The sequence below is a fragment of the Haliotis cracherodii genome, unplaced genomic scaffold (genome assembly GCF_022045235.1).
Source record: "Haliotis cracherodii isolate W230 unplaced genomic scaffold, xgHalCrac1.p SCAF_5, whole genome shotgun sequence".
Taxonomy (NCBI): domain Eukaryota; kingdom Metazoa; phylum Mollusca; class Gastropoda; order Lepetellida; family Haliotidae; genus Haliotis; species Haliotis cracherodii.
In genome coordinates this window covers 69642008-69669251 of record NW_027266308.1, presented here as the reverse complement: position 1 = coordinate 69669251, position 27244 = coordinate 69642008, and the positions used below count along the sequence as shown (strand labels likewise).

The 27244-nt window shown below is 45.4% G+C and overlaps 3 protein-coding genes across 4 annotated transcripts; 1 reads left to right on the top strand and 2 right to left on the bottom strand.

Annotated features, from left to right (window-relative positions):
• Positions 1-202: 202 nt before the first annotated feature.
• Positions 203-4753, top strand: LOC139443259 (ADP-ribosylation factor-like protein 2). The gene is made up of 5 exons (XM_071224231.1): positions 203-366; positions 1011-1121; positions 1640-1802; positions 3169-3249; positions 4354-4753. The coding sequence occupies exons 1-5, from the start codon at positions 302-304 to the stop codon at positions 4486-4488; spliced, it is 555 nt and encodes a 184-aa protein (XP_071080332.1). The 5' UTR covers positions 203-301; the 3' UTR covers positions 4489-4753.
• On the bottom strand, positions 3675-12657 carry LOC139443258 (uncharacterized). Of its 2 annotated transcripts, XM_071224229.1 has the most exons (8): positions 12537-12657; positions 12290-12386; positions 9994-10293; positions 9477-9644; positions 7215-7367; positions 6863-6997; positions 6638-6705; positions 3675-6257 (listed from the first exon to the last, which is right to left on the bottom strand). In XM_071224229.1, exons 1-8 carry the CDS (start codon positions 12650-12652, stop codon positions 6173-6175), a joined length of 1122 nt encoding a protein of 373 aa, XP_071080330.1. In that variant the 5' UTR covers positions 12653-12657; the 3' UTR covers positions 3675-6172. The 2 variants fall into 2 exon arrangements, with proteins under 2 accessions (XP_071080330.1, XP_071080331.1); XM_071224230.1 differs by lacking the exon at positions 6638-6705.
• A 3660-nt stretch (positions 12658-16317) lies between these two features.
• On the bottom strand, positions 16318-17223 carry LOC139443878 (adhesive plaque matrix protein-like). Its single transcript, XM_071224769.1, has one exon. It carries the CDS (start codon positions 17221-17223, stop codon positions 16318-16320), a length of 906 nt encoding a protein of 301 aa, XP_071080870.1.
• Between the last annotated feature and the right edge of the window lie 10021 nt (positions 17224-27244).

The following is a 27244-nucleotide window of genomic DNA, read 5'->3' as shown; positions in this document are numbered from 1 at the left end:
ATGGACCATTACAAAACTTAAACTACAGTCGGGAATTGAAATAACGCTCAAAGTCATCAAACGCAATTATATAGAGAGATTAAAAACAAAATGACGTTACTTTTTGATAGTTTGAAGTGTCAACGAAAGACAATGCTAATCTTAAATAAATGTCATTCCGTGTTCCGTATATGCATTATTTGTATACACCCATTGTGTTCACTCCTCCAAGTCGAGAGATTTCCCTTTCAAAATAGCTATGATTCACGAAGAATGACTGACATTTAGGTGTTATTTATTGGATTATTACTTCAAATTAACGATGGGGCTATTGACAATTCTGAAGAAAATGAAGCAGAAAGAAAAAGAAGTTCGTCTGCTTATGCTGTATCCTTTTTGACAATGATCCAGTAGATCTATATAGCACCCCTGACTGACCTAGCTCGGTAACTGTTTAGGCCTATAGATCTTGTTCGTTGTCACACGTCTTTTGAACCTTCTTGTTATTGCAATATTCCAAAAGTGGTTTGGTTGAACAATTGTACAAGAGACACTGGTCAGTCACCATACACATTATCTTGGGTTTCACCAGCAAGGCAAACCTCTCATGGTCACTTAAATAGTACTTTTAATGATTTGTATTTAAAGTAAAATGAAACCTTAACAAAACACTGACTTTTTTGGAAATACAGCTATGAACAAGCTGACCCGTGAAGATCCGGAGTAGAATAGGTGCTTGCCATGAATATGATGAATGGTGACTATGCCTGTCGTAAGAGGCGACTAACAGGATCGAGAGGTCAGGCTTGCTGACTTGGTTGATGCATGTTATTGTATCCCAATTGCGTGGATTGATGCTCATGATGTCAATCATTGGATTGTCTTGTCCAGACTTGATTATTTACAGATTGCTGAGTGCAGCATTAAACAACAAACATGAGCAAGCAGTGTGTTAATTGAGGAGGTTCTCTGGCAGTTCTGCCATGTATACAATTGTTGAAATTATGTCAAAATACCTTGACGGTTGTCAGAGGTTTGGACAATGCTGGGAAGACAACCATCCTGAAGAAATTCAATGGTGAAGACATTGACACAATATCTCCAACACTTGGCTTCAATATCAAGACATTGGAACATAGAGGGTAGGTATAATATCTGGAACATTTGGCTTTATTATCAAAACATTAGAACAGAGTACAGACTGCTGGCAACTATTATACCGTACTCTTCAGTAGTGTACAGGGCACTGGTGGCACAGTGGTCTGTCCAAGGCACTGGAATTCATCGCGCAGAGTTGGGTTCTAATCCCGAGTTCACCTTGATTCTTGATCTGTCAGCACAATAATTGTGCTTTCTGGTTTCACCAAAGTAGTAAATGTTGAGGATGTGTCACTTTTGCCTTTCCATGTAAGCAGACGTGCCTTGAAATAAATGTAAGTTTAAACACAACTTTAAAACTTAATTACATTTATTTCAAGGCATGTCTGCTTTAAAAGTTTTAAAGTTGCGTTTAAACTGAACTCACTCCCTAACTGTTGTCATGGTGACATTTTATGGTCCATTTATACTGGTCTTGTCCAGGGATTTGCTTCCTTGATAGTTATATTAGAAGCTGTTGAATAAATCCGAGTAGAATCATGAATGTGTACTTTTATTGCAGGTTTAAACTAAATGTCTGGGATGTGGGCGGACAGAAATCATTACGCTCGTACTGGCGGAACTACTTTGAGAGCACTGATGGCCTGATCTGGGTGGTAGACAGTGCAGACAGGATGAGACTTCAGGATTGTAAGCAGGAGCTGCAGGCACTGCTCCTCGAGGAGGTTAGTGGAAGATCAGCTACTGGAGTAGGTGGAGGCTTAGGATAAGCTACTAGACATGCTAGAGTAGGTGAGGCTTAGGACAGGCTACTGGAGGAGGTGAGGCTTAGGATAAGCTACTAGAGTAGGTGGAGGCTTAGGATAGGCTACCGAAGGGGTTGAGGCTTAGGATAGGGTACCGGAGGATGTGAGGCTTAGGATAGGGTACTGGAGGAGGTGAGGCTAAGGATAGGGTACTGGAGGTGAGGCTTAGGACAGGCTACTGGAGGAGGTGAGGCTTAGGATAGGGTACTGGAGGAGGTGAGGCTAAGGATAGGGTACTGGAGTAGGTGAGGCTTAGGATAGGGTACTGGAGGAGGTGAGGCTTAGGATAGGGTACTGGAGGAGGTGAGGCTTAGGATAGGGTACTGGAGTAGGTGAGGCTTAGGATAGGGTACTGGAGTAGGTGAGGCTTAGGATAGGGTACTGGAGGAGGTGAGGCTTAGGATAGGGTACTGGAGGAGGTGAGGCTTAGGATAGGGTACTGGAGGAGGTGAGGCTAAGGATAGGGTACTGGAGTAGGTGAGGCTTAGGATAGGGTACTGGAGGAGGTGAGGCTTAGGATAGGGTACTGGAGGAGGTGAGGCTTAGGATAGGGTACTGGAGGAGGTGAGGCTTAGGATAGGGTACTGGAGGAGGTGAGGCTAAGGATAGGGTACTGGAGGAGGTGAGGCTAAGGATAGGGTACTGGAGGTGAGGCTTCGGACAGGCTGCTGGAGTAGGTGAGGCTTAGGATAGACTTTTTTTGTTTGTTTGTTGTTTAACACCACGCAGTGGTTGAGTAGCCCAGTGGTTAAAGCGTTCGCTCATCACGCTGAAGACCCGGGTTCGATTCCCGACATGGGTAAAATGTGTGAAGCCCATTTCTGGTGTCCCCTGCCGTGATATTGCTGGAAAATTGCTAAAAGTGGTGTTAAACCATACTCAGTCAGTTCAGTTTAACGCCACACAATTGGGATACGACACCCGATCCCGTAAGTAGCCTCTTACGACAAGTATAGTTGCTTATTATGGCAACCATGGGTGGCTGAGGACCTAGTCTACCTCGGATCTCCACAGAAGCTACTAGAGGTGGAGGAGGCTTTGGATAGGATACTGGAGTAATATGTTTTATTTTTGCCACTGGCTCTAAAAAATAGTGACTTTCTTAGTCTGTGCTAATTTTCCTCAAAATGGGATTGATAATTTTGGCTCATCCAATAGCAATGATTTGTCCCAGATGGTTACTGAAGAGTTCAAAGTTGGTGCCTTTCTAACTGATTTAACTATTGTAAGCATAATCAGGTCAGGTCTTGTTTCTGCGTGTATATTTTCTTCATGTATGTTTCAGAGACTAGCTGGAGCAACACTTTTGGTGTTTGCAAACAAGCAGGACTTGCCTGGTGCACTGACATCAGGTGAAATCCGGAAGGTGAGTATGGCCTCTGATGCGTTGTTGGTCATCGTCGCAATGCTTTAAGTGATAGGTTTTGAAGACAAGAACGACCTATGGTGTGTTCATTCATACTTGGGGTGTTGAGCGCTGCAATTTGCTGTGCAGAGTTACATATCCTTGGGTAAGCCAGAAACCTATAAATAATCTTGTTTCTAGGTTTGTCAGCACCATACCGGTGCCCGTGGGTTTCACCAAAGTGGTGAACATATAAGACCTGTATAACTTCCGACTTTTCTCCCACATCAACATGTCATGCTGTGATGTAACTGGAAAACTGTTCAAAGCTGCGTTAAACCCAACACACTCAAAGAAGACACAATTTATGGATAACAACTTCTTTAATACTTTAAAAAGTGATGTTTGGGTACAGATCCTTATACCGTTGTCAAGCAGGACTGAATGAGGGGCATTGTACAGAAAATATATAGTAGGTGGAGGATTAACAGTAGAGGATTAAGAGTAACCACAATTGTGTACATGAGTGGGATACCATGAGTAAGTAATGACAACAGAAGGATAATACTGTCACAATGCGATGGACAGTATAGGTGGAAGCCAATAAAACAGTGATTATTGCTTGATGAGTTCATAGTAGGCGGATGGGATGAAAAAGCCTTGGTCTCTGTTGATTGATGGCTTGTGGCGGCAAATATGGACTGCTTCTGATAGTTTTCTTTTCGTGAAATCATGGAGGTTGTTGGAGAGGATTTGGATGTTGTCCTGGTTGATGTTGTGATCAGGACAGTTGCTGATATGCTCCGAGATGGTTGAGGTTTTGTGCTCTTTTATTCTGGTGTTGATGGGGCGGGATATTTCCACCTCCACCTACTATATATATTCTGTACAATGTCCCTCATTCAGTCTAACTTGACAACGGCATAAGGATCTACACTGAAACGTTGCTTTTTACATTATTAAAGAAGTTGTTATCCATAAATTGTGTCTACTTTGTCATACATCAACTTCTAAGTAATGCCTATCAAAACACTCACTCACTTGATATGTTGATGTGACACTGTTATTTTGTAGAGTGTTATTGTGTTGTCACTTGTTACCATGTTTACTGGTATTGTGTGTCAGGCTCTGGAGCTGGACAACATCAAGACGCATCACTGGCTGATCCAAGACTGCAGTGCTGTGACCGGTCAACACCTGCTGGAAGGAATCGACTGGGTCATCGATGACATTGCCTCGCGGATCTTCACCATGGACTGACACAGCTTCTGTGACAGATACACTGACACTATTTGAACAGAGTGGTCCGCAGACTTGCTTAGATGGCAAGATAGGCTGGACACCAAGGGAGACAAGTTGATCAGGATGCTATGTGATTCATGCAGGCTGATGCTGGAGTTAATGATTCATTGGTTATTAACGCTGCAGTTATGTCCATCATGTTAGTTGTCCATCATTGTAATATGCCTGTGGGGTCCATGGGCGTCATGACCTAATACAGTTGCAGCTTTGTATTTTAAAATAATGTTTCTTGTTATATCAGTTCAGCTAAAACAGTATGGAACTGTTCCATATTTGTACAGCACAGCCACACAACTCACAAGATGACAATATTTATAGAGCAAAAAGTTCATAAAAAAGATTTTCAGTAAAAATATATTTGCTGTCCATGTTTTGGTACCCCCAAAACACCCATTCATATAAATCACAGGATTTAATGGACACACACACACACACGGACACACACAGTGTGTCTTTCATCAACCTCTTACATGCATATTACACAACTCACTACAAAGTCATGATCACAACTGGCAATACACAATAGTTCCGATACCCGCTGGCACATCAGTTCCTGTTTGGTGACAACCCAGTTAGCAGTATACCACCCACATCATACCAGCCACAACATGGCGGCCTGCAATCAAAACTGGGACAGACAAAACCATCTGCAGCCGTGGAATCAGGGAGGACGACACGCAACACCTGATCCTTGTAGCCACCACTCAGGACAAGCAGTTCTCAGCAGGGACCTGTTCTCACCAAGGTTGGGACACTGATCTTGTCACAGTAGTAGTACATAGCAGTACACAGTACTGGTAGCACATATACTCAAAGGCAAAAGGTTTTGCGACTTGAACTTTTTTCACTTACAAATCTTAAAGTTTTGGATTTGAACCAGGAAAAAGGTTTAGGAAAACGGTTTATGAAAAAGCTTGAAGAAAAACAACCAAATGTTGCTGGTATATTTCAGAGAAATTGCTTCACATGTTCATTATAAAGTGCCATATAACTAATCCCATATCATTGTCACTCTAAGCAATCTTTGGAGTTCAGAAATCACCACTTTTTCAGCGTTTTGAGACAATTTAAACATGACACACATACTTCACCACAGGCAACACAGATGTAGCTTTAAGGAGAGTCCAGTGACGGCTACACATCTACAGCATATGTGTGATGCACCAGCCATCTGACGTCAGAACATCTACTAGGACGTCTTCAGTGGTGGAGACGACACCTGCAGTGGACAGCCCATCAGTGGAGAAGGAGCTAGAGTTGATCGCGTAATGCTACTGTGTTACCTGGGCCTGCAACATCCCTTGATAAGTCACCAATCATGTCCAGGATAAGTGGAACAACATTGAACATGTCTTCCAAAACATTGCAGGAATTCTGTTTCTTTCCTCAGATATGGGATGCCCATCCCCGGACTTTGTTGACTGTTTAGTGGCCTGAATGAGGCAAAGGTGTGAGTCCTGCGTCGATGCACACGCTGCACACACTGGCTACTGACTGGGAACTTGCCTTGGACTCCCCTCGTGTGGTACGACTCATTTGCATATGGCCGGAGTGCTCTTCATATGCACTGTAGCTAGTTACCATACCATCAGACATCAGGAGAGTATCTTAATAGCATGCACAGAGTGGTCTAGACAGCCAACTACGGCCTCTGCAACACCATCATTGTCAATGTCTGCCACAGCCAGGCTGTTGATCCAGTCCGGAGTTGGGAATTCAGCCACCAGCTGAAACAGGGACACACGGACATGACTACAAGCATCTACCATACCATGCTGGGATGGGATATTTGTGTTCATGATAACCAAAATACTGTTAATTCAGGACATTAGGATGTTTGATTATCCATGGGTAATACAGATTTTCAGCCACCAAATTTAAGGTCTTATTTAAGAGTTTTATAGTTTGTAGGTCCATATATCAAAATGACTTGACTTCAATGCAGCAAAAGGTTCCTGCAGGTTGTTGAGCATAATGCACGCAAAAAACACACCTGTGTAGAGAATGTACATAGTATACAGGCAGGCAATGAGTTTTAGTAAAATCTAAATATTCTTTACATTTGTTTACTTATCCTGCATCACTCCTTAATGCATCTACTGCTTACCTTATGGAATAAATAAAATGTCTGCCGCTGAGAGCATCGCACAGCTGAGACCATCGCAAGCTTTGTTTCTGCCATAAGGAAAGCAGTAAATGCAATAAGGAGTAATGCAGGATGAGTTGTAAAAATTATTTTTTTGCCCCCAAATTGAAAAGATTAAAATAGCCTTAACACTGGCAGTACGCTGAAGACGAGACAGCCAGACGGCAGGAGAAATCCGCTACTCACCTGTCCATCATGGTAGGTGTTGAGGTGGTTGAACTGCCCACAGCACAGCAGCATGTCGGTGTCGGAGTCGGGCCGACTCAGTGTGGCAATGTTGGTCACTTGACTCTGGGCGTTGGCAAATTCATCAACAGTTATCTGACAACAGATGGTACAACTACCATTATTTAATTTATCACTAACCTGCCCACTAATCAGCCCACCTTGAAACCTAATCCTCTTTTAACAGGACAACATCTTGTCACTTTCATACTCAATGTTCTCCTGTGTCAAAGCTTTTATATAATTCCAGAAAAAGTACATAAACCCTTTTTAAGCCATGAAGAGACACACAATGCAAGAAAGGGTGACTTACAGTAAAATTGTGGAGGAGATAGATGGCGCCAGTTTGTGTGCCTAGCGCCACCTGGTGGCAGTTTTTAGAGGTGACTGCGGGAGTGGGCGGGGCATCTTTCCCTGGGGGTGACAGATCCAGCTTGTCCACCGCGACAAAGCGGCCTTCACACATCTGATGAAAACAAGTTATAGGATTTAAGATAATGAGTTACATATATCACTAGTGGTGTGTACCATGAGTTGCAGTGAGTGAGTTGGATTTAACACCGCTTTCAACAGTATTCCAGCACGGGTATGGTGCTGACAAACCTAGAAACATAATCGGGCCAAACCGGGATTCGAACCCACTATCATAGGTTTCGCGGCGCCTAAGACGACTGGGCCACCCGTGCTCTCCACTATAAGTTACATGTGTCGCTAGTGGGGTGTATTACATGTGCCACTTAGGGGTGTATTACATGTGTCACTAGTGGGGTGTATTACATGTGTCACTAGCGGGGTGTATTACATGTGTTACTAGTGGGGTGTATTACATGTGTCACTAGCGGAGTGTATTACATGTGTCACTAGTGGGGTGTAATACAGGTGTCACTAGTGGGGTGTATTACATGTGTCACTAGTGGGGTGTATTACATGTGTTACTAGTTGGGTGTATTATATGTGTCACTGGTGGGGTGTATTACATGTGTCACTAGTGGGGTGTATTACATATGTCACTAGTCGGGTGTATTACATGTGTCACTAGTGGGGTGTATTACATGTGTCACTAGTGGGGTGTATTTCAGGTGTCACTAGTGGGGTGTATTACATGTGTCACTAGTGGGGTGTATTACATGTGTCACTAGTGGGGTGTATTACATGTGTCACTAGTGGGGTGTATTTCAGGTGTCACTAGTGGGGTGTATTAAATGTGTCACTAGTGGGGTGTATTACATGTGTCACTAGTGGGGTGTATTACATGTGTCACTAGTGGGGTGTATTACAGGTGTCACTAGTGGGGTGTATTACAGGTGTCATTAGTGGGGTGTATTACATGTGTCACTAGTGGGGTGTATTACAGGTGTCACTAGTGGGGTGTATTACAGGTGTCACTAGTGGGGTGTATTACAGGTGTCACTAGTGGGGTGTATTACATGTGTCACTAGTGGGATGTATTACATGTGTCACTAGTGGGGTGTATTACATGTGTCACTAGTGGGGTGTATTACATGTGTTCCTAAGGGGTGTATTACATGTGTTACTAGTGGGGTGTATTACATGTGTCACTAGTGGGGTGTATTACATGCGTCACTAGTGGGGTGTATTACATGTGTCACTAGTGGGGTGTATTACATGTGTCACTAGAAGGTTGGATTACATGAGTCACTAGCGGGTTGTATTAAATGTGTCACTAGTGGGGTGTATTACAGGTGTCACTAGTGGGGTGTATTACAGGTGTCACTAGTGGGGTGTATTACATGTGTCACTAGTGGGGTGTATTACATGTGTCACTAGTGGGATGCATTACATGTTTCACTAGTGGGGTGCATTACAGGTCTCACTAGTGGGGTGCATTACAGGTCTCACTAGTGGGGTGTATTACAGGTGTCACTAGTGGGGTGTATTACATGTGTCACTAGTGGGGTGTATTACATGTGTCACTAGTGGGGTGTATTACATGTGTCACTAGTGGGATGTATTACATGTGTCACTGGTGGGGTGTATTACATGTGTCACTAGTGGGGTGTATTACATGTGTCACTAGTGGGGTGTATTACAGGTGTTACTAGTGGGGTGTATTACATGTGTCACTAGTGGGGTGTATTCGGTGGAGTGTATTACAGGTGTTACTAGTGGGGTGTACTACAGGTATCACTAGTGGGGTGTATTCGGTGGAGTGTATTACATGTGTCACTAGTGGGGTGTATTACATGTGTCACTAGTTGGGTGTATTACAGGTGTCACTAGTGGGGTGTATTACATGTGTCACTAGTGGGGTGTATTACAGGTGTTACTAGTGGGGTGTATTACAGGTGTCACTAGTGGGGTGTATTCGGTGGAGTGTATTACATGTGTCACTAGTGGGGTGTATTACATGTGTCACTAGTGGGGTGTATTACAGGTGTCACTAGTGGGGTGTATTACAGGTGTCACTAGTGGGGTGTATTACATGTGTCACTAGTGGGGTGTACTACAGGTGTCACTAGTGGGGTGTATTCGGTGGAGTGTATTACAGGTGTCACTAGTGGGGTGTATTACAGGTGTCACTAGTGGGGTGTATTCGGTGGAGTGTGTTACTCACAGCGGTGACTGGTGCTGGTGCAGTGAGCACCATGATGACCACGCCCTGGTTCAGGATGAAGATGTGACAGGCATTGTCAGCCACCAGGACGTAGTTACACTCCCGGCCCTGCTGGTCCACCAGCTCCGCTGTCAGCAGCGACGTCACCGCCAGATGGGAGACTGAACTCTGTGAAACATCACTGCCACATCAACATTACTGAGACACCGACATTATTGCCACATCAACATTACTGAGACACCAACTTTATTGCCACACCACACACAACTATTGAATGCAGGGTTTACAACAAAAGAGAAAAAAATAATATATTACATCCTGAGGGATACAATAATATTTATTTACCAAATTCTCGTCAAGAAACAAAAAGATCTATTTATTAGAGTAATTATCAAATCTTACAGGGCAGTACACTACACTATTCCATTACAGGACCCTAGAAATTAACAACTGCTGGTCCCCTGGACCTCTAGTTAAGTAGGTCAATGTCAAACCCTGTGTATGTTTTAATGCTTACCAAAGGGACACCAGCAGTGCTATTGAGATCAACCCTCCACTGTTCGCTAGAGGGCAGGACTGCTGATACCAACCCCGAGTCATTACACATGATGACTGATGATGTCCCCGCTGTGTCGCGGTACACCTGGAGGGTGCTGATGCTGCTGGGGGAGACGCTCTGTCGACTCAGTATCTGCTGGTTACAGATGACAGTCAGGGTTCCCAGGGAGTCGCCCACGATCAGGTCGTTGTTATAGAACTTGGTCATGTCATGGATAACCATGGTCTGAATGGGCCCACTCTTGGTCTCCAATGTAATCTGAAAGCATCCACAGGCTAACAAGTTATATGGGAGGTTAATGGCACACTCAAACAAAAATAGCTTGTGGCATTAGATATTTTAATACACCTGTGACAAACATACTTTTGAAATTACATTTGACAAACTCATGATATTAGTCTCCATATGAACACACTTAATGAACAGCAAAATTTACAAATAAACCTGGGGATTCAGAAGTTAAAGGGAGATAACCTACGGGGCCAACTTTCTATATCCACTTGCCAATGTATTCGACACCAAACCAATGAATTGTTTATTTACTCATAAATTCACTTTTTATTTTCCTCAAACCTTGGCCCTGAGATACCCTGCACTGAAAAATGCCAGTGATCTGATTGGCTATAAATAAAATATCCACGAAGAAATTTTCTCCTCAAAATCGTCTGACGCGACATTTTTCAGTGCAGGGTATGTCGAGGCCAAGGTCGTCTACGGTGGGCGGTGCCAAGGCAAAGGCAAAGGGTTATTAAGACGATTAAATGAACATAAATTCACCATCAGGCCTCTGTGTCGCGGAAAGAATGGCGATGGGCAGACTGATGGGAGCTATCGATTCAACATGTTTTGGAGCATGCTATTTGTGTACACGATCTAATAAACAAACAAAACCAGTAAATCGGTGGAACAATGTCTAAGTAGGGATTTTGGCTCGGAATTGGAACATCATGATATTTTGAGCTTCTGAAGACACTTGTTCCCAAAGTATGGCTTCAATTTTTTTTCATCCATGTCTCATTGTGTAGCTAAGTATGTTTGCTTGAAATGAGTGTATAGTTTTATAGTGGCATTAACTGTGGACATTGTTGAATTCGTCCTCTAACTAAGTTGATGAGTTGGCTTCATTACATCCCTTTCCTTTTATATAGTACTGACACTGGGTGTCACCATAGATCTTGTAGCTGCTATTTTTTGTGTTACAAGACCCTGTGCCTATCTCACATCGTCACATCTTACACACTTCATTCATGTGTTTTCCTTTTGTTTCATTTTAGGACGAGTCTCCACATTTAGAAAAAATATGTCATGAAATGTTTAACTTTCATTGGGAAATATTCTGAAACATTAAAAACTATTTTCATGTTCGTATTTATCCTCCTGTGGTCATTATGACCCTACAGAGAGCTAGTTATATGGTTACTTGGATGTGTGAAGCTATATTGTCATGCACCTCACTGTAGCAGTTGTTGTAATATGCAAAACAATAAGTAAAGCTCACCGAAAGGCTTGCATTAGACCCAGTTGTTATTTCAGAATAAGTGTGTTTGTTTACAAACAAGAGAAAAGTCCGGTCACGTGATAAGCCTACAAACGCAGTGTGGTCCCTGGAGCAGAAACAGGCCTACCTTTAGAATCCAGTACCACTAACTTTTCAAACACATGACAATACCCCATGACGTAATTTGTAGTATTTTGTTGCCAGTCAAAACCAGCGAATTAATGCCCTGTGACGTCAGGGGTCACTGAGTGTGCATAAGCTCATCCCAGTGATCTATCATCTACACACAATGTCATTGAATACACCCAGTGCTAGTTTACAAAAGCACTTTCATTTTTTATATATTTTTTATTTCGTTTTTCTTGTAATTGCACTTTGTTTCACAGTGTGGACATAGCTCAGTCGGTTAGCTGTCGAGCTAACAATCCGAAGGTCGCGAGTTCGCGTCCGACGGATTCTTACAAAAACTGGTTGCTTGTCTTTCAGACATGTGACCTTCGGCAGAGATCATCCTCATGAGAAGTTGTGGTACTGTATTCTAAAGGTGCTCCCAGAACATGAATAAGGCTAGCAGAACCGAACAAGTAAGCTCAGGGGTTATTCTTTAGAAACAAACCTTCAGAACGGTCGTCGTCAAATCCCTTTATGACAAACGTACTGGGGCGTATTCTGCATAAGGACAACTTTGAATGGAATATAGATGGCCACGAACCCTGTCGGCTGACGTGATCTTACAAAGGTTCAGGGTTTGCCTACCTGTGGGACAAGGGAAGCCAGGCTCCCTGATGGTGTCAGGTTGTAGCATCGCACAATCGCATCCTCTCCCCCCGTCACCACAGCCATGCCATTCTGTCTGCAAGAGAAGTGAACCGGTAAGCATTCACCATCGACTGATATTACATGTTGTCACTCGGCAACGTCAGTCTGCGCTAACCCGGTGCCATGTTTGCCTAATTATATTGACAGACTGCTCTTCTGTAGTATAAAACGTATTTGTCATTACCTGAACAGAGCGCCAACACATATCACATTGAAACTTTCTTTACAATTCAGTTCCCATAGCCTTTTTATTTCTACTTTATCAGGGCAGCTCTCTCCATCTTTCTGCTTCAGTTTCATCTTGGCACTTCCTTTTTCTTAATAACACTGGTTTCACGCGAGAAGAGTTTTAAAGGGGAGATGACTCTACGTGAACCAACCTAGGACGTGACACTGAAAGAAGCGGATGGCAAATCTGTTCAGACAAGACAACCACACCCGTCACATCCCCGCAGGCAGGATGCCCTTCAAAATATATTGACAGTATATTGAGTATTTTTAAAAAAAAACCAATTTACTTATTTCTGACGGGCGGAATGAAAAACGCTGCTTTCCATTTTTATTTTTACATTTCAATTTTGGGAGTCGACGGATTCGTGAAAAAATGTCTGTCATGGGCAGAGTGTGTGTGAAGCATAAGTAAAAGAGTTCCGTTTGGGTATGTACTCGTTTTGGATCATAAAGCGTACGGCAAAGTCATCGACAAGGACGGTTTCGGGTTATTGGAAAAGGAGGGGTGCATTCATTCGTATTGGGTAGAAGAGTATATGTGTTGTGATATCACCACATGAGTTTACACCTGCACGCGCCCTGCAACCACGGGGCTTGTGTGGATTCGGCTAGGCAGTGCCGTCTGACGCCTGTATGTCGGAGGGCAATGTATGCTTACATCTATGTCACAGTGTTTCCCATGTATATATGTTATCCCACATCTATGTGACAGTACAGCCTACATATATGTGGTGTTATCTTATACCTTCTGGACCAGACAATCCAATGATTGACATCATGAGCATCGATCAACGCTATTGAGATACGATGACATACATCAACCAAAACAGCAAGCCTGACTATCCGATCCCGTTAGTCGCCTCTTACGACAAGCATAGACACCTCTGACGGCAAGAATGGGTTACTGCAGACCTATTCCACCCCGGATCTTCACGGGTCAGCTTGTTCATAGCTGTATTTCCAAAAGTCAGTGTTTTGTTAAGGTTTTTATTTTACTTTAAATTCAAATCATTAAAAATACTATTTATGTGACCATGAGAGGTTTGCCATAATGGTGAAACCCAAGATCCCGGATCTATGTTGTGTTATCCTCTACCTATATGGTGTTATCCTAAACCTATGTGGTGTTATCCATCTAAATGACAGTGTAGCCTACATATATGTGGTGTGATCCTATACCTATGTGGTGTTATCCTATACCTATATGGTGTTATCCCACATCTGTGTGACAGTGTAGTCTACATATATACATATATGTTATTTGTGTTATCCTATACCATCTATATCGCAGTGTATACAAATTCTGGTCACGGTGACCCGTCACGCTCCATCTTTGTAGGGCAAACATTTCCGTATTTACAGTTTTCACCGTGCATCCCCTGTGAAGCCTGGCGACGGGTCAAGAGTTCAGGTTCGAGTCAGTTGTAACGCACCTATCAACTCCATCTACTACCCCGTCATGTTACGTCATATTACGTCACGCCACGCGCCTGGTGCTACTTGGCGTCCATTACCGATAAACTGACGGCCAACGCGGGTGCGGCGCGTGCAGTTATGTAACATTACATGCTTCGATTTTTCTATATTTGAGTGACCTTAGTTTACCGGGGTTACCACAGTTGTGGCAGGGTTGACAAGACTCAGCTGGAGTTATCCAGTGTTAATCAAGAACAACAGAGCAGTGCCCGAAATAACACACATTAAACACAACCTTAGATGCAATACAAACTATCTACTGGGAGAAACACAACATCCATGACTATAACACACAACTTTGAGAGGTTAACAAGTAAGTTATTTCTTGACGAAGTTGCCATTGCATATTTTCTATTTGAAGCATGTACACGACGAGAAAGTTCACACTAACGCGTGGAACATCAACACAGATGCCAAATCATCATCAAAGTTGCATTATTGATAGTAAAGTACGTATATCAACACTCGAATGTAAAATGTCCCTGACACATACAGGTATATAGAAATACATATATAAGGGCGGATCCAGCATTTTCTTTTAAAAGGGAGAGTTCAGTAACAAAATCCTGGGGTTGGGGTTGGGATGTCTACAACATACTACATTTGGTTTTCAAAAGGGATCGGGGCGGCATACCCCCTGAACACCCCCTAGATCGGCCTATGATATATGCTGTCAATACTTTCTTTTTTATAATGGCTGAATAAATATACGAAACTAATTACTTTGAGCGATGACGTCAGATGGGGGCTGCTGCCCAGAGCACCGCACCCCAGGGGTTCAGTATAGACAATTCAGGTCAACCAAAGTAGGACGTAAATCAGCTAACATGGGCTAACGTTGTAAACATAGGTTAACTTTGGTTATACCATAGTCAATCAGGGTTCACCTGGGCCGTGCAGGGGTTTGAAATCGAACGCAAGCCTTGCTGCAACTCCCTTAGGGCCCAGGCCACGTGCATGGTGTGTTGTCATGACAACAGGTAAACAGCGTACCATTGAGTGTAGCTGTAATAAACGACACACACTTCTTCTCCCCTCACCCACGTCCGCTGGTGTTGTGCATGTCCGCTGGTGATGTGCATGTCCGCTGGTGTTGTGCATGTCCCCTGGTGTTGTGCATGTCCGCTGGTGATGTGCATGTCCGCTGGTAACGTGCATGTCCGCTGGTGATGTGCATGTCCGCTGGTAACCTCCACTGTTAATGTGCGCCGGTGACGTCTTTGTCACACAACAAACTGCACCGCAACAACATCTTGGTCATGCGCAATGCATGCTTTCACTACACTTACACGTGAAGGTAATTCAATCGTTTGTTCAATTCCCAATATTGTTTAAAAACATACTTTTAATGATCAATGGCCAAACATAACATTGGACAGTACTATAAATTCACATGCCTCCTAGAAAAAAATCTTTTCCTCTGTAATTAAGGACAAACAATCAAAATGTACAGATATAATCCACTTACCTCTTCGAGATAAACCAAATAAATTGAATTCAAGAAACATACCAAGAACATATAGAAAATTTGAATCAGAAATTAAACTTGAAAACTGCAAGATATAAAAAACCCACCGTGCCCACTTCCCCAAGCTAAGACATTAATCACTAACACTGAACCATCTAACAAGACCACCTTCACCTTTGGACGAACGCCACTGTGATCATCACTGCTGTCCTTGAAGATGAAGAACACTCTCTGATGTCTTGTAGTAAATATTCAGGTGTAAGGCACTCCCTGTTTAATTCTCTTTTCTTACAAACATAATTATTTTCAAAGCCTTAACATCACAGAAATATTTAGTCTACCTCTTTCAAATAATGAACCAGGTAACGCAGAACTAATCTGCTATCATGTAAAATCTGAAATACATACGATAGAAAATGCAAGGTCATAACATAATATCTTGTTTTGGTATTTTGAATTGTTATCCTGACTTATATTTTATATAGTTTATTGAAAATTGTCACTATTTCTACGTGTCACGTTTGCGCAATAAAACCTTGTATCTTGTATCACTCGACCCAAATGTCACTTGGTGTGGGTCACAGTGACCTTCACCTCAAACATAGCTGGACCTTTAGGGTGGACGGACGTACAGCCATTTTGTTCATATAGGAATATAGAATTATGTAAAACGTTTAATATAAATAATTCTGTAAAGGAACCCTTGAGTGTAAAAGAACACCTTAAGTCGATTAATATATGATACTCAAGAGAAGTTAAAGAACACTGACTATTTTTCACGCGAATATAGTTATTCTGTCGTGGCATGTGGGTATTGCATTCTGTCGTGGCTGGTGGGTATTGCACTCTGTCGTGGCTGATGGGTATTGCACTCTCGTGGCTGGTGGGTATTGCATTCTGTCGTGGCTGGTGGGTATTGCACTCTGTCGTGGCTGATGGGTATTGCACTCTGTCGTGGCTGATGGGTATTGCATTCTGTCGTGGCTGGTGGGTATTGCACTCTGTCGTGGCTGATGGGTATTGCATTCTGTCGTGGCTGGTGGGTATTGCACTCTGTCGTGGCTGGTGGGTATTGCACTCTGTCGTGGCTGATGGGTATTGCACTCTGTCGTGGCTGATGGGTATTGCACTCTGTCGTGGCTGATGGGTATTGCACTCTGTCGTGGCATGTGGGTATTGCATTCTGTCGTGGCTGGTGGGTATTGCACTCTCGTGGCTGGTGGGTATTGCACTCTGTCGTGGCTGATGGGTATTGCACTCTGTCGTGGCTGATGGGTATTGCACTCTGTCGTGGCTGATGGGTATTGCACTCTGTCGTGGCATGTGGGTATTGCATTCTGTCGTGGCTGGTGGGTATTGCACTCTCGTGGCTGGTGGGTATTGCACTCTGTCGTGGCTGATGGGTATTGCATTCTGTCGTGGCTGGTGGGTATTGCACTCTGTCGTGGCTGGTGGGTATTGCACTCTGTCGTGGCTGATGGGTATTGCACTCTGTCGTGGCTGATGGGTATTGCACTCTGTCGTGGCTGATGGGTATTGCACTCTGTCGTGGCATGTGGGTATTGCATTCTGTCGTGGCTGGTGGGTATTGCACTCTCGTGGCTGGTGGGTATTGCACTCTGTCGTGGCTGATGGGTATTGCATTCTGTCGTGGCTGGTGGGTATTGCACTCTGTCGTGGCTGATGGGTATTGCATTCTGTCGTGGCTGGTGGGTATTGCACTCTGTCGTGGCTGGTGGGTATTGCACTCTGTCGTGGCTGGTGGGTATTGCACTCTGTCGTGGCTGGTGGGTATTGCACTCTGTCGTGGCTGATGGGTATTGCACTCTGTCGTGGCTGATGGGTATTGCACTCTGTCGTGGCATGTGGGTATTGCATTCTGTCGTGGCTGGTGGGTATTGCACTCTCGTGGCTGGTGGGTATTGCACTCTGTCGTGGCTGATGGGTATTGCATTCTGTCGTGGCTGGTGGGTATTGCACTCTGTCGTGGCTGGTGGGTATTGCATTCTGTCGTGGCTAGTGGGTATTGCACTCTGTCGTGGCTGGTGGGTATTGCACTCTGTCGTGGCTGGTGGGTATTGCACTCTGTCGTGGCTAGTGGGTATTGCACTCTGTCGTGGCTGGTGGGTATTGCACTCTGTCGTGGCTAGTGGGTATTGCACTCTGTCGTGGCTGGTGGGTATTGCACTCTGTCGTGGCTGATGGGTATTGCATTCTGTCGTGGCTGGTGGGTATTGCACTCTCGTGGCTGGTGGGTATTGCACTCTGTCGTGGCTGATGGGTATTGCATTCTGTCGTGGCTGGTGGGTATTGCACTCTGTCGTGGCTGGTGGGTATTGCATTCTGTCGTGGCTAGTGGGTATTGCACTCTGTCGTGGCTGGTGGGTATTGCACTCTGTCGTGGCTGGTGGGTATTGCATTCTGTCGTGGCTGGTGGGTATTGCACTCTCGTGGCTGGTGGGTATTGCACTCTGTCGTGGCTGATGGGTATTGCATTCTGTCGTGGCTGGTGGGTATTGCACTCTGTCGTGGCTAGTGGGTATTGCATTCTGTCGTGGCTGATGGGTATTGCATTCTGTCGTGGCTGGTGGGTATTGCACTCTGTCGTGGCTGGTGGGTATTGCATTCTGTCGTGGCTGGTGGGTATTGCACTCTGTCGTGGCTGATGGGTATTGCACTCTGTCGTGGCTGGTGGGTATTGCACTCTGTCGTGGCTGATGGGTATTGCACTCTGTCGTGGCTGATGGGTATTGCACTCTGTCGTGGCTGATGGGTATTGCACTCTGTCGTGGCTGGTGGGTATTGCACTCTGTCGTGGCTGATGGGTATTGCATTCTGTCGTGGCTGATGGGTATTGCACTCTGTCGTGGCTGATGGGTATTGCACTCTGTCGTGGCTGATGGGTATTGCACTCTGTCGTGGCTGATGGGTATTGCACTCTGTCGTGGCTGGTGGGTATTGCACTCTGTCGTGGCTGATGGGTATTGCACTCTGTCGTGGCTAGTGGGTATTGCACTCTGTCGTGGCTGGTGGGTATTGCACTCTGTCGTGGCTGATGGGTATTGCACTCTGTCGTGGCTGATGGGTATTGCATTCTGTCGTGGCTGATGGGTATTGCATTCTGTCGTGGCTGATGGGTATTGCATTCTGTCGTGGCTGATGGGTATTGCATTCTGTCGTGGCTAGTGGGTATTGCACTCTGTCGTGGCTGGTGGGTATTGCACTCTGTCGTGGCTGGTGGGTATTGCACTCTGTCGTGGCTGATGGGTATTGCACTCTGTCGTGGCTAGTGGGTATTGCACTCTGTCGTGGCTGGTGGGTATTGCACTCTGTCGTGGCTGGTGGGTATTGCACTCTGTCGTGGCTAGTGGGTATTGCATTCTGTCGTGGCTGATGGGTATTGCACTCTGTCGTGGCTGGTGGGTATTGCACTCTCGTGGCTAGTGGGTATTGCACTCTGTCGTGGCCGGTGGGTATTGCACTCTGTCGTGGCTAGTGGGTATTGCACTCTGTCGTGGCTGATGGGTATTGCACTCTCGTGGCTGATGGGTATTGCACTCTCGTGGCTGGTGGGTATTGCACTCTGTCGTGGCTGATGGGTATTGCACTCTGTCGTGGCTGATGGGTATTGCACTCTGTCGTGGCTGATGGGTATTGCACTCTCGTGGCTGGTGGGTATTGCACTCTGTCGTGGCTGGTGGGTATTGCATTCTGTCGTGGCTGGTGGGTATTGCACTCTGTCGTGGCTGGTGGGTATTGCACTCTGTCGTGGCTGGTGGGTATTGCACTCTGTCGTGGCTGATGGGTATTGCATTCTGTCGTGGCTGATGGGTATTGCACTCTGTCGTGGCTGGTGGGTATTGCACTCTGTCGTGGCTGATGGGTATTGCATTCTGTCGTGGCTGATGGGTATTGCACTCTGTCGTGGCTGGTGGGTATTGCACTCTGTCGTGGCTGGTGGGTATTGCACTCTGTCGTGGCTGATGGGTATTGCATTCTGTCGTGGCTGATGGGTATTGCACTCTGTCGTGGCTGATGGGTATTGCACTCTGTCGTGGCTGATGGGTATTGCACTCTCGTGGCTGGTGGGTATTGCACTCTGTCGTGGCTGATGGGTATTGCACTCTGTCGTGGCTGGTGGGTATTGCACTCTGTCGTGGCATGTGGGTATTGCACTCTGTCGTGGCTGATGGGTATTGCACTCTCGTGGCTGGTCGGTATTGCACTCTGTCGTGGCATGTGGGTATTGCACTCTGTCGTGGCTGGTGGGTATTGCACTCTCGTGGCTGGTCGGTATTGCATTCTGTCGTGGCTGATGGGTATTGCACTCTGTCGTGGCTGATGGGTATTGCACTCTCGTGGCTGATGGGTATTGCACTCTGTCGTGGCTGATGGGTATTGCACTCTCGTGGCTGATGGGTATTGCACTCTGTCGTGGCTGATGGGTATTGCACTCTCGTGGCTGATGGGTATTGCACTCTGTCGTGGCCGGTGGGTATTGCACTCTGTCGTGGCTGATGGGTATTGCATTCTGTCGTGGCTGATGGGTATTGCACTCTGTCGTGGCTGGTGGGTATTGCACTCTGTCGTGGCTGATGGGTATTGCACTCTGTCGTGGCTGATGGGTATTGCACTCTGTCGTGGCTGATGGGTATTGCACTCTCGTGGCTGATGGGTATTGCACTCTGTCGTGGCTGATGGGTATTGCACTCTCGTGGCTGATGGGTATTGCACTCTGTCGTGGCTGATGGGTATTGCACTCTCGTGGCTGGTGGGTATTGCACTCTGTCGTGGCTGATGGGTATTGCACTCTGTCGTGGCTGATGGGTATTGCACTCTCGTGGCTGGTGGGTATTGCACTCTGTCGTGGCATGTGGGTATTGCACTCTGTCGTGGCTGATGGGTATTGCACTCTCGTGGCTGGTCGGTATTGCACTCTGTCGTGGCTGATGGGTATTGCACTCTCGTGGCTGGTCGGTATTGCACTCTGTCGTGGCATGTGGGTATTGCACTCTGTCGTGGCTGGTGGGTATTGCACTCTCGTGGCTGGTCGGTATTGCATTCTGTCGTGGCTGATGGGTATTGCACTCTGTCGTGGCTGATGGGTATTGCACTCTCGTGGCTGATGGGTATTGCACTCTGTCGTGGCTGATGGGTATTGCACTCTCGTGGCTGGTGGGTATTGCACTCTGTCGTGGCCGGTGGGTATTGTACTCTGTCGTGGCTGATGGGTATTGCACTCTGTCGTGGCTGATGGGTATTGCACTCTGTCGTGGCTGATGGGTATTGCACTCTGTCGTGGCTAGTGGGTATTGCACTCTGTCGTGGCTAGTGGGTATTGCACTCTGTCGTGGCTGATGGGTATTGCACTCTCGTGGCTGATGGGTATTGCACTCTCGTGGCTGGTGGGTATTGCACTCTGTCGTGGCCGGTGGGTATTGCACTCTGTCGTGGCCGGTGGGTATTGCACTCTCGTGGCTGGTCGGTATTGCATTCTGTCGTGGCTGATGGGTATTGCACTCTGTCGTGGCTGATGGGTATTGCACTCTCGTGGCTGATGGGTATTGCACTCTGTCGTGGCTGATGGGTATTGCACTCTGTCGTGGCTGGTGGGTATTGCACTCTGTCGTGGCCGGTGGGTATTGCACTCTGTCGTGGCTGATGGGTATTGCACTCTGTCGTGGCTGATGGGTATTGCACTCTGTCGTGGCTGATGGGTATTGCACTCTGTCGTGGCTGATGGGTATTGCACTCTGTCGTGGCTGGTGGGTATTGCACTCTGTCGTGGCTAGTGGGTATTGCACTCTGTCGTGGCTGATGGGTATTGCACTCTGTCGTGGCTGATGGGTATTGCACTCTGTCGTGGCTGATGGGTATTGCACTCTGTCGTGGCTGATGGGTATTGCACTCTCGTGGCTGGTGGGTATTGCACTCTGTCGTGGCTAGTGGGTATTGCACTCTGTCGTGGCTAGTGGGTATTGCACTCTCGTGGCTGGTGGGTATTGCACTCTGTCGTGGCTAGTGGGTATTGCACTCTGTCGTGGCTGATGGGTATTGCACTCTCGTGGCTGGTGGGTATTGCACTCTGTCGTGGCTAGTGGGTATTGCACTCTGTCGTGGCTAGTGGGTATTGCACTCTCGTGGCTGGTGGGTATTGCACTCTGTCGTGGCTAGTGGGTATTGCACTCTGTCGTGGCTGGTGGGTATTGCACTCTGTCGTGGCTAGTGGGTATTGCAACACACATCCTTCCAATTTTGGGAGATCTTATATTTGTTTCGAGTTGTATACCTAATATCAGAGAATGGAATGCTACATAGCTAAGAACAATGGGGTGATTGTTTAATAAAGTTCATAGTATAAAGTAAGAGAGACTAATTTGGGGGCTTCACGGCATGTACGAGTTGCTTGGCCGTTGTTGCCCAAGTCCCACTTGTGACGGGGGATGCGGGATGTGGGATGTGGGAAGCGGCTTACGGCTATTAAGTAACTAAGGTTACACGATCAATCAATATTTGGTGTTATCACACCATTACCAGAATATGTTTGTATTTATACCAAGATCATTTTCTTGGTGAGAGCTTCTATAATACTTTATAAACACATGCATCCCGCCAGTGTCCCGTCCACCCCGGGGGTAAGGCCAGAGGGGGGTCGGGCTAGGGACATCCCCACCCAGCGGTCTCTCCCCCCACCCCCGAACACGCCCATTTCCGTATCAGCTGCATGGTTGCGTAATTAGCACGAGGGAACAAAGACCCGCCGCGACCCACTGACCACACGGTGAACCAACTAATTTGCATAGGATGAGGCCATATTGCGCATGTCCAAACAGATACGGTACCGTGGGAAGCCTCTCGTGATTTGTAAGTATTGCACAAGACGGGTCAGACAAGGCCAGGCGAACAACTAGCTCTCCAATTGTCGCCATCGAGGATCAGTGATTTTGATTTATGCATGGTATAATTTAGATGGTATTGAAATGAATTACCTGAATATAAACAACTTTGCATAAATGCCGTGTGAGGTTCTGTATAATATGCAAAGTTTGTGTACGGGGATCCTACCCGGGACTTCTTCAATGCATGAAAACCCACTCTTACAAAGTTCATGCCGCTATTTGTTCACATGCGCTTTGTTACAACCAAACTGACGGTGAACTTTAAACAAGAGAGGAATTCGCCCGCTCTTTCAGCACCTCGCCGCGATGACGATCTCCCCAGATCCAGGCACAAACACTCACCTTCAATCGGACTTTAATGGTTCCAGAAGGATTAACGTTTGCCAATATGTCATAAAAGTTGAAAAGTGTGTTCAGCCCAGCGTAATAACGTCGCGGTCAGCCGGGGGTGAACGATGGGGACATGAGTGACCCAGGTCATCCGGCGTTCCGGCCCATCGCCCTCCGACCCTAACGCCGTCACGCAACAGGCGGGCTGAGATCCGTGACTGGCAGTTGGGTCATGTGTAGGCCCGTGACAGCTCCGTTATCTAAGATAGGAAACATTCCCATTTTCAGCTGCGTGACAACAGGATGGGCTGACCTGAGATCGGGGTCACCTCATCGCTGTACCTACATATACCGGAGCTTATTAATATATAATTAACAATATCAATTAAAATCGTTAGCTTCTCGTGTCTCTTCTTTTATATTTATGCGCTACAGAACAAAGCCCATATAACTGACAAGGGCATTTCACAATCCTTTAAATCCAACATTGGAGTACGACAAGGGTGCATTTTGTCTCCCACATTATTTAATATATTCCTCAATGACCTTCCACATTATATCAAATCTGATAGCAATAATATAACACTCAATGGTTTCAACATTTGTCATTTGTTGTTTGCCGATGACTTAGTTCTATTTGCCGATTCCCCCCCAAAACTACAAGTGTTACTTGATGGACTAAACGTATTTTGTGCCACAAATAACCTAAAGATTAATAGTGATAAAACAAATGTTGTAGTGTTTGGACAATCAATTAAAACAGAAGAAAAGAATACTTGGACCATGGGTGATACAAAAATACTAGTTACAAATAGTTATAACTATTTAGGAATACGCTTCGAAGCAAATGGTAAACTTAAAAACAGCGCTAAACCTCTCTTGAAAAAAGGCCTAGGGGCCTACCACAAGCTTCAGTCCACCATTTTTAACCAAGATATACCAATAGCTCTTGCTTGCAAACTATTTAAGACACTAATCGAGCCAGTAATTTTATATAATAGTGAAATCTGGGGTGTAGAATCAATCCTACTGAACAACTGTGATTCATTTATCCCCGAAAAACTGCAGCTCAAATTTTGTAAATCCATATTAGGTGTCAACAAAACAACACATAACTGGGCAAGCCGAGCTGAACTAGGACTCTACCCCCTTATCTACACAGTATTAATCAAAATAGCAAATTTTTATCACCATGTCTGTTCTTCCAAAAACATAATACTTCAGAACGCTTTTACAGAAAGTACATATTTGGTGAAAAAACGATTAGGATGGGTTTACCAGCTAAATCTATTCTTAGGAAAACACAATTTGAGCATTTCAGCTTTCCTATCACCGATATTTAAAGAGACAATCAAATCTAAATTCAACTCCCTCTTCAAGGAATCTCTCCAAGATGTAAATACAACAAGAGGCACAGGAAACAATGAAATAAAATTAGAACCTTATCTCAGTCACTGTAAAGTAAAAAAATATCGAGTTCACTTTTCTAAACTAAGATTAAGTAACCATAAATTAAATATTGAACTTGGAAGACACACAAAGCCACCAACCCCACTACATCAGAGGCTATGCTCTACATGTTCAATCATTGATAACGAAAAACATTACTTACTTCACTGTATTAAACACACTCGAGAAAGAAATATACTCTTTGGAAAATTATCTAGACAAAATGTAAATGTAAATGTCCACAGTCATGAAGATAAATTATTTCAATACATCCTATCAAATAATGAAGCAGTCAATATCAACTGCATTTGTTTCCACATCTATAATTTCAAACAATAAATACCCCTCCATAATCAACCGTTGACAATTTTATGTATAAAAAAGAATATCATCACATATATAATATTGATTATTTTGTTTGTGTCTACAGGAATGTAAATTATGTATGTCTGTATATATGTTTATATTGATCATAATGTTTTGTCTCTTAAAATTGCATCTGTCCCGTAATGGAACGATTCTGCAATAAATATTATCTTATCTTATCTTATCTTATCTTATCTTATCTTATCTTATCTATATCGAGGGGGGGTTGGGGGGTTGAGAACCAAATGTAGTAGGCAGAGAGTTTTTTGATCTGCTGGATCCGCCCTTGAACATGTTTCAGTGCAACATCTGTCAGCTTGTATCTAGCGGAGAAAGTGTGCTACTCACCCACTGATGGAGTACGGGAATACGTAGACTAACACTTAGTCGATGAAAACATGTCTTTGAAATAATATTTTTTTAAAATTCGGAAGTACCTTTTCTCTTCTGCTGTCATCAAGCAAACTAGACTTGGTTTGATCTAAACTTGCCTAGGCTTTTAGTAAAAGAAATACCTTAAAATGGTGCAGGACTAGGGAACACGAGTTAGAGGGGGATGCTGTGCGCTACTGACTGATGTACCATTGCTAGGGGAACATGAGGGGAGATGGGAGGGGAACGCTGTGCGCTACTGACTGATGTACCACTGCTAGGGGAACATGAGGGGAGATGGGAGGGGAACGCTGTGCGCTACTGACTGATGTACCACTGCTAGGGGAACATGAGGGGAGGGGAACGCTGTGCGCTACTGACTGATGTACCACTGCTAGGGGAACATGAGGGGAGGGGGGGAGATGGGAGGGGGACGCTGTGCGCTACTGACTGATGTACCATTGCTAGGGGAACATGAGGGGAGGGGGAGATGGGAGGGGAACGCTGTGCGCTACTGACTGATGTACCACTGCTAGGGGAACATGAGGGGAGGGGAACGCTGTGCGCTACTGACTGATGTACCACTGCTAGGGGAACATGAGGGGAGATGGGAGGGGAACGCTGTGCGCTACTGACTGATGTACCATTGCTAGGGGAACATGAGGGGAGATGGGAGGGGAACGCTGTGCGCTACTGACTGATGTACCACTGCTAGGGGAACATGAGGGGAGATGGGAGGGGAACGCTGTGCGCTACTGACTGATGTACCACTGCTAGGGGAACATGAGTGGAGGGGAACGCTGTGCGCTACTGACTGATGTACCACTGCTAGGGGAACATGAGGGGAGATGGGAGGGGAACGCTGTGCGCTACTGACTGATGTACCACTGCTAGGGGGAGATGGGAGGGGAACGCTGTGCGCTACTGACTGATGTACCACTGCTAGGGGAACATGAGGGGAGATGGAAGGGGATCGCTGTGCGCTACTGACTGATGTACCATTGCTAGGGGGAGATGGGAGGGGAACGCTGTGCGCTACTGGCTGATGTACCACTGCTAGGGGAACATGAGGGGGGGGGGGGGGGGGAACGCTGTGCGCTACTGACTGATGTACCACTGCTAGGGGAACATGAGGGGATGGGGGGATGGGAGGGGAACGCTGTGCGCTACTGACTGGAGTGGCAGATGTTGACTCAAACACCAGGTCAACACTGATAATTTTTTTAATTGTTGCTTTGAGGCCGTCTGGTCAGTGACGGTGATGTGATGGCCGAGGTCAGGCCCTGGTCATCTCGCTGTTGCACTACAGATGATGTATGGCTCCCGCACAACGCTCACAGACCGGAGGGCACTGTTGCCAGGGTTACGCAGTCATCGGCAGGGCACACATTATATTTAACACTTACAGAAGTTTTATGAAATGTGTCGTGCTACAACAGTGGCGTCTGGTAGTGTCTGTGTGACCGAGACAAGACATGGTCGCCGATGTTGATGACGTGTGACGGTTAATCATCTGACAACCACACCTAGTGTTAGAAGCACCCAGTTCCAAGCACCATGTATTGTGATACGCCCTCTGTCCACTGTCCAACCTGTTTCTGAGAATCCCAATTCCCGGCGTCCTGGAATGGGACCACTTTTATGCAGATTCATACGACATCGACATGGTAGCATATTTCAAGCAATATCACGTGGTACATTAAGAATAACTTGTCTTCACATGGTATCCATGGAAACAACGAAGCCAGGTCTTTGGCGTGACAAGCCAGCGCTTTAACCATGGGGCTATCCCAACATCCCAGAACAGACAGGATTCATATGTATGGGAGAGTGGTAATTGACGCTTATGTTTTATATGGGATAGAGGTAGAGGATAGAATGTAATGAAAAGGGACGTAACCCCTAACAGAGAAAGTAAACAGTGGTTTGACTGGGAATGTGAGTTGTTAAAAGACGGAGTGATGCACTCTTTTATACCATTTCAGGAAATTAAAGGATAAAGACTCACTTGCTAAGTACACTGATTCGAAAAATAAGTATAAAGCTTCTTGCAGAAAAAGAGAAACAAAATTTCATGGATAGAAGCAGAAAAAAACTAGAAGAAAGTATCAGCTCATCAAAACAGATTTGGACGACCTTGAAAAGACTTAGCAAAAAGAAGGAAACTAAAAGTAACATAGAAATTCATTTCAGTGGTGATGATTCCAAAAATAACTTCCAGTTGAACTCTTTTGATAATGATGAAACCAATTTTGCAACGGAAATATTAGATTCCCCAATCTCAAAAGAAGAAATTAAATC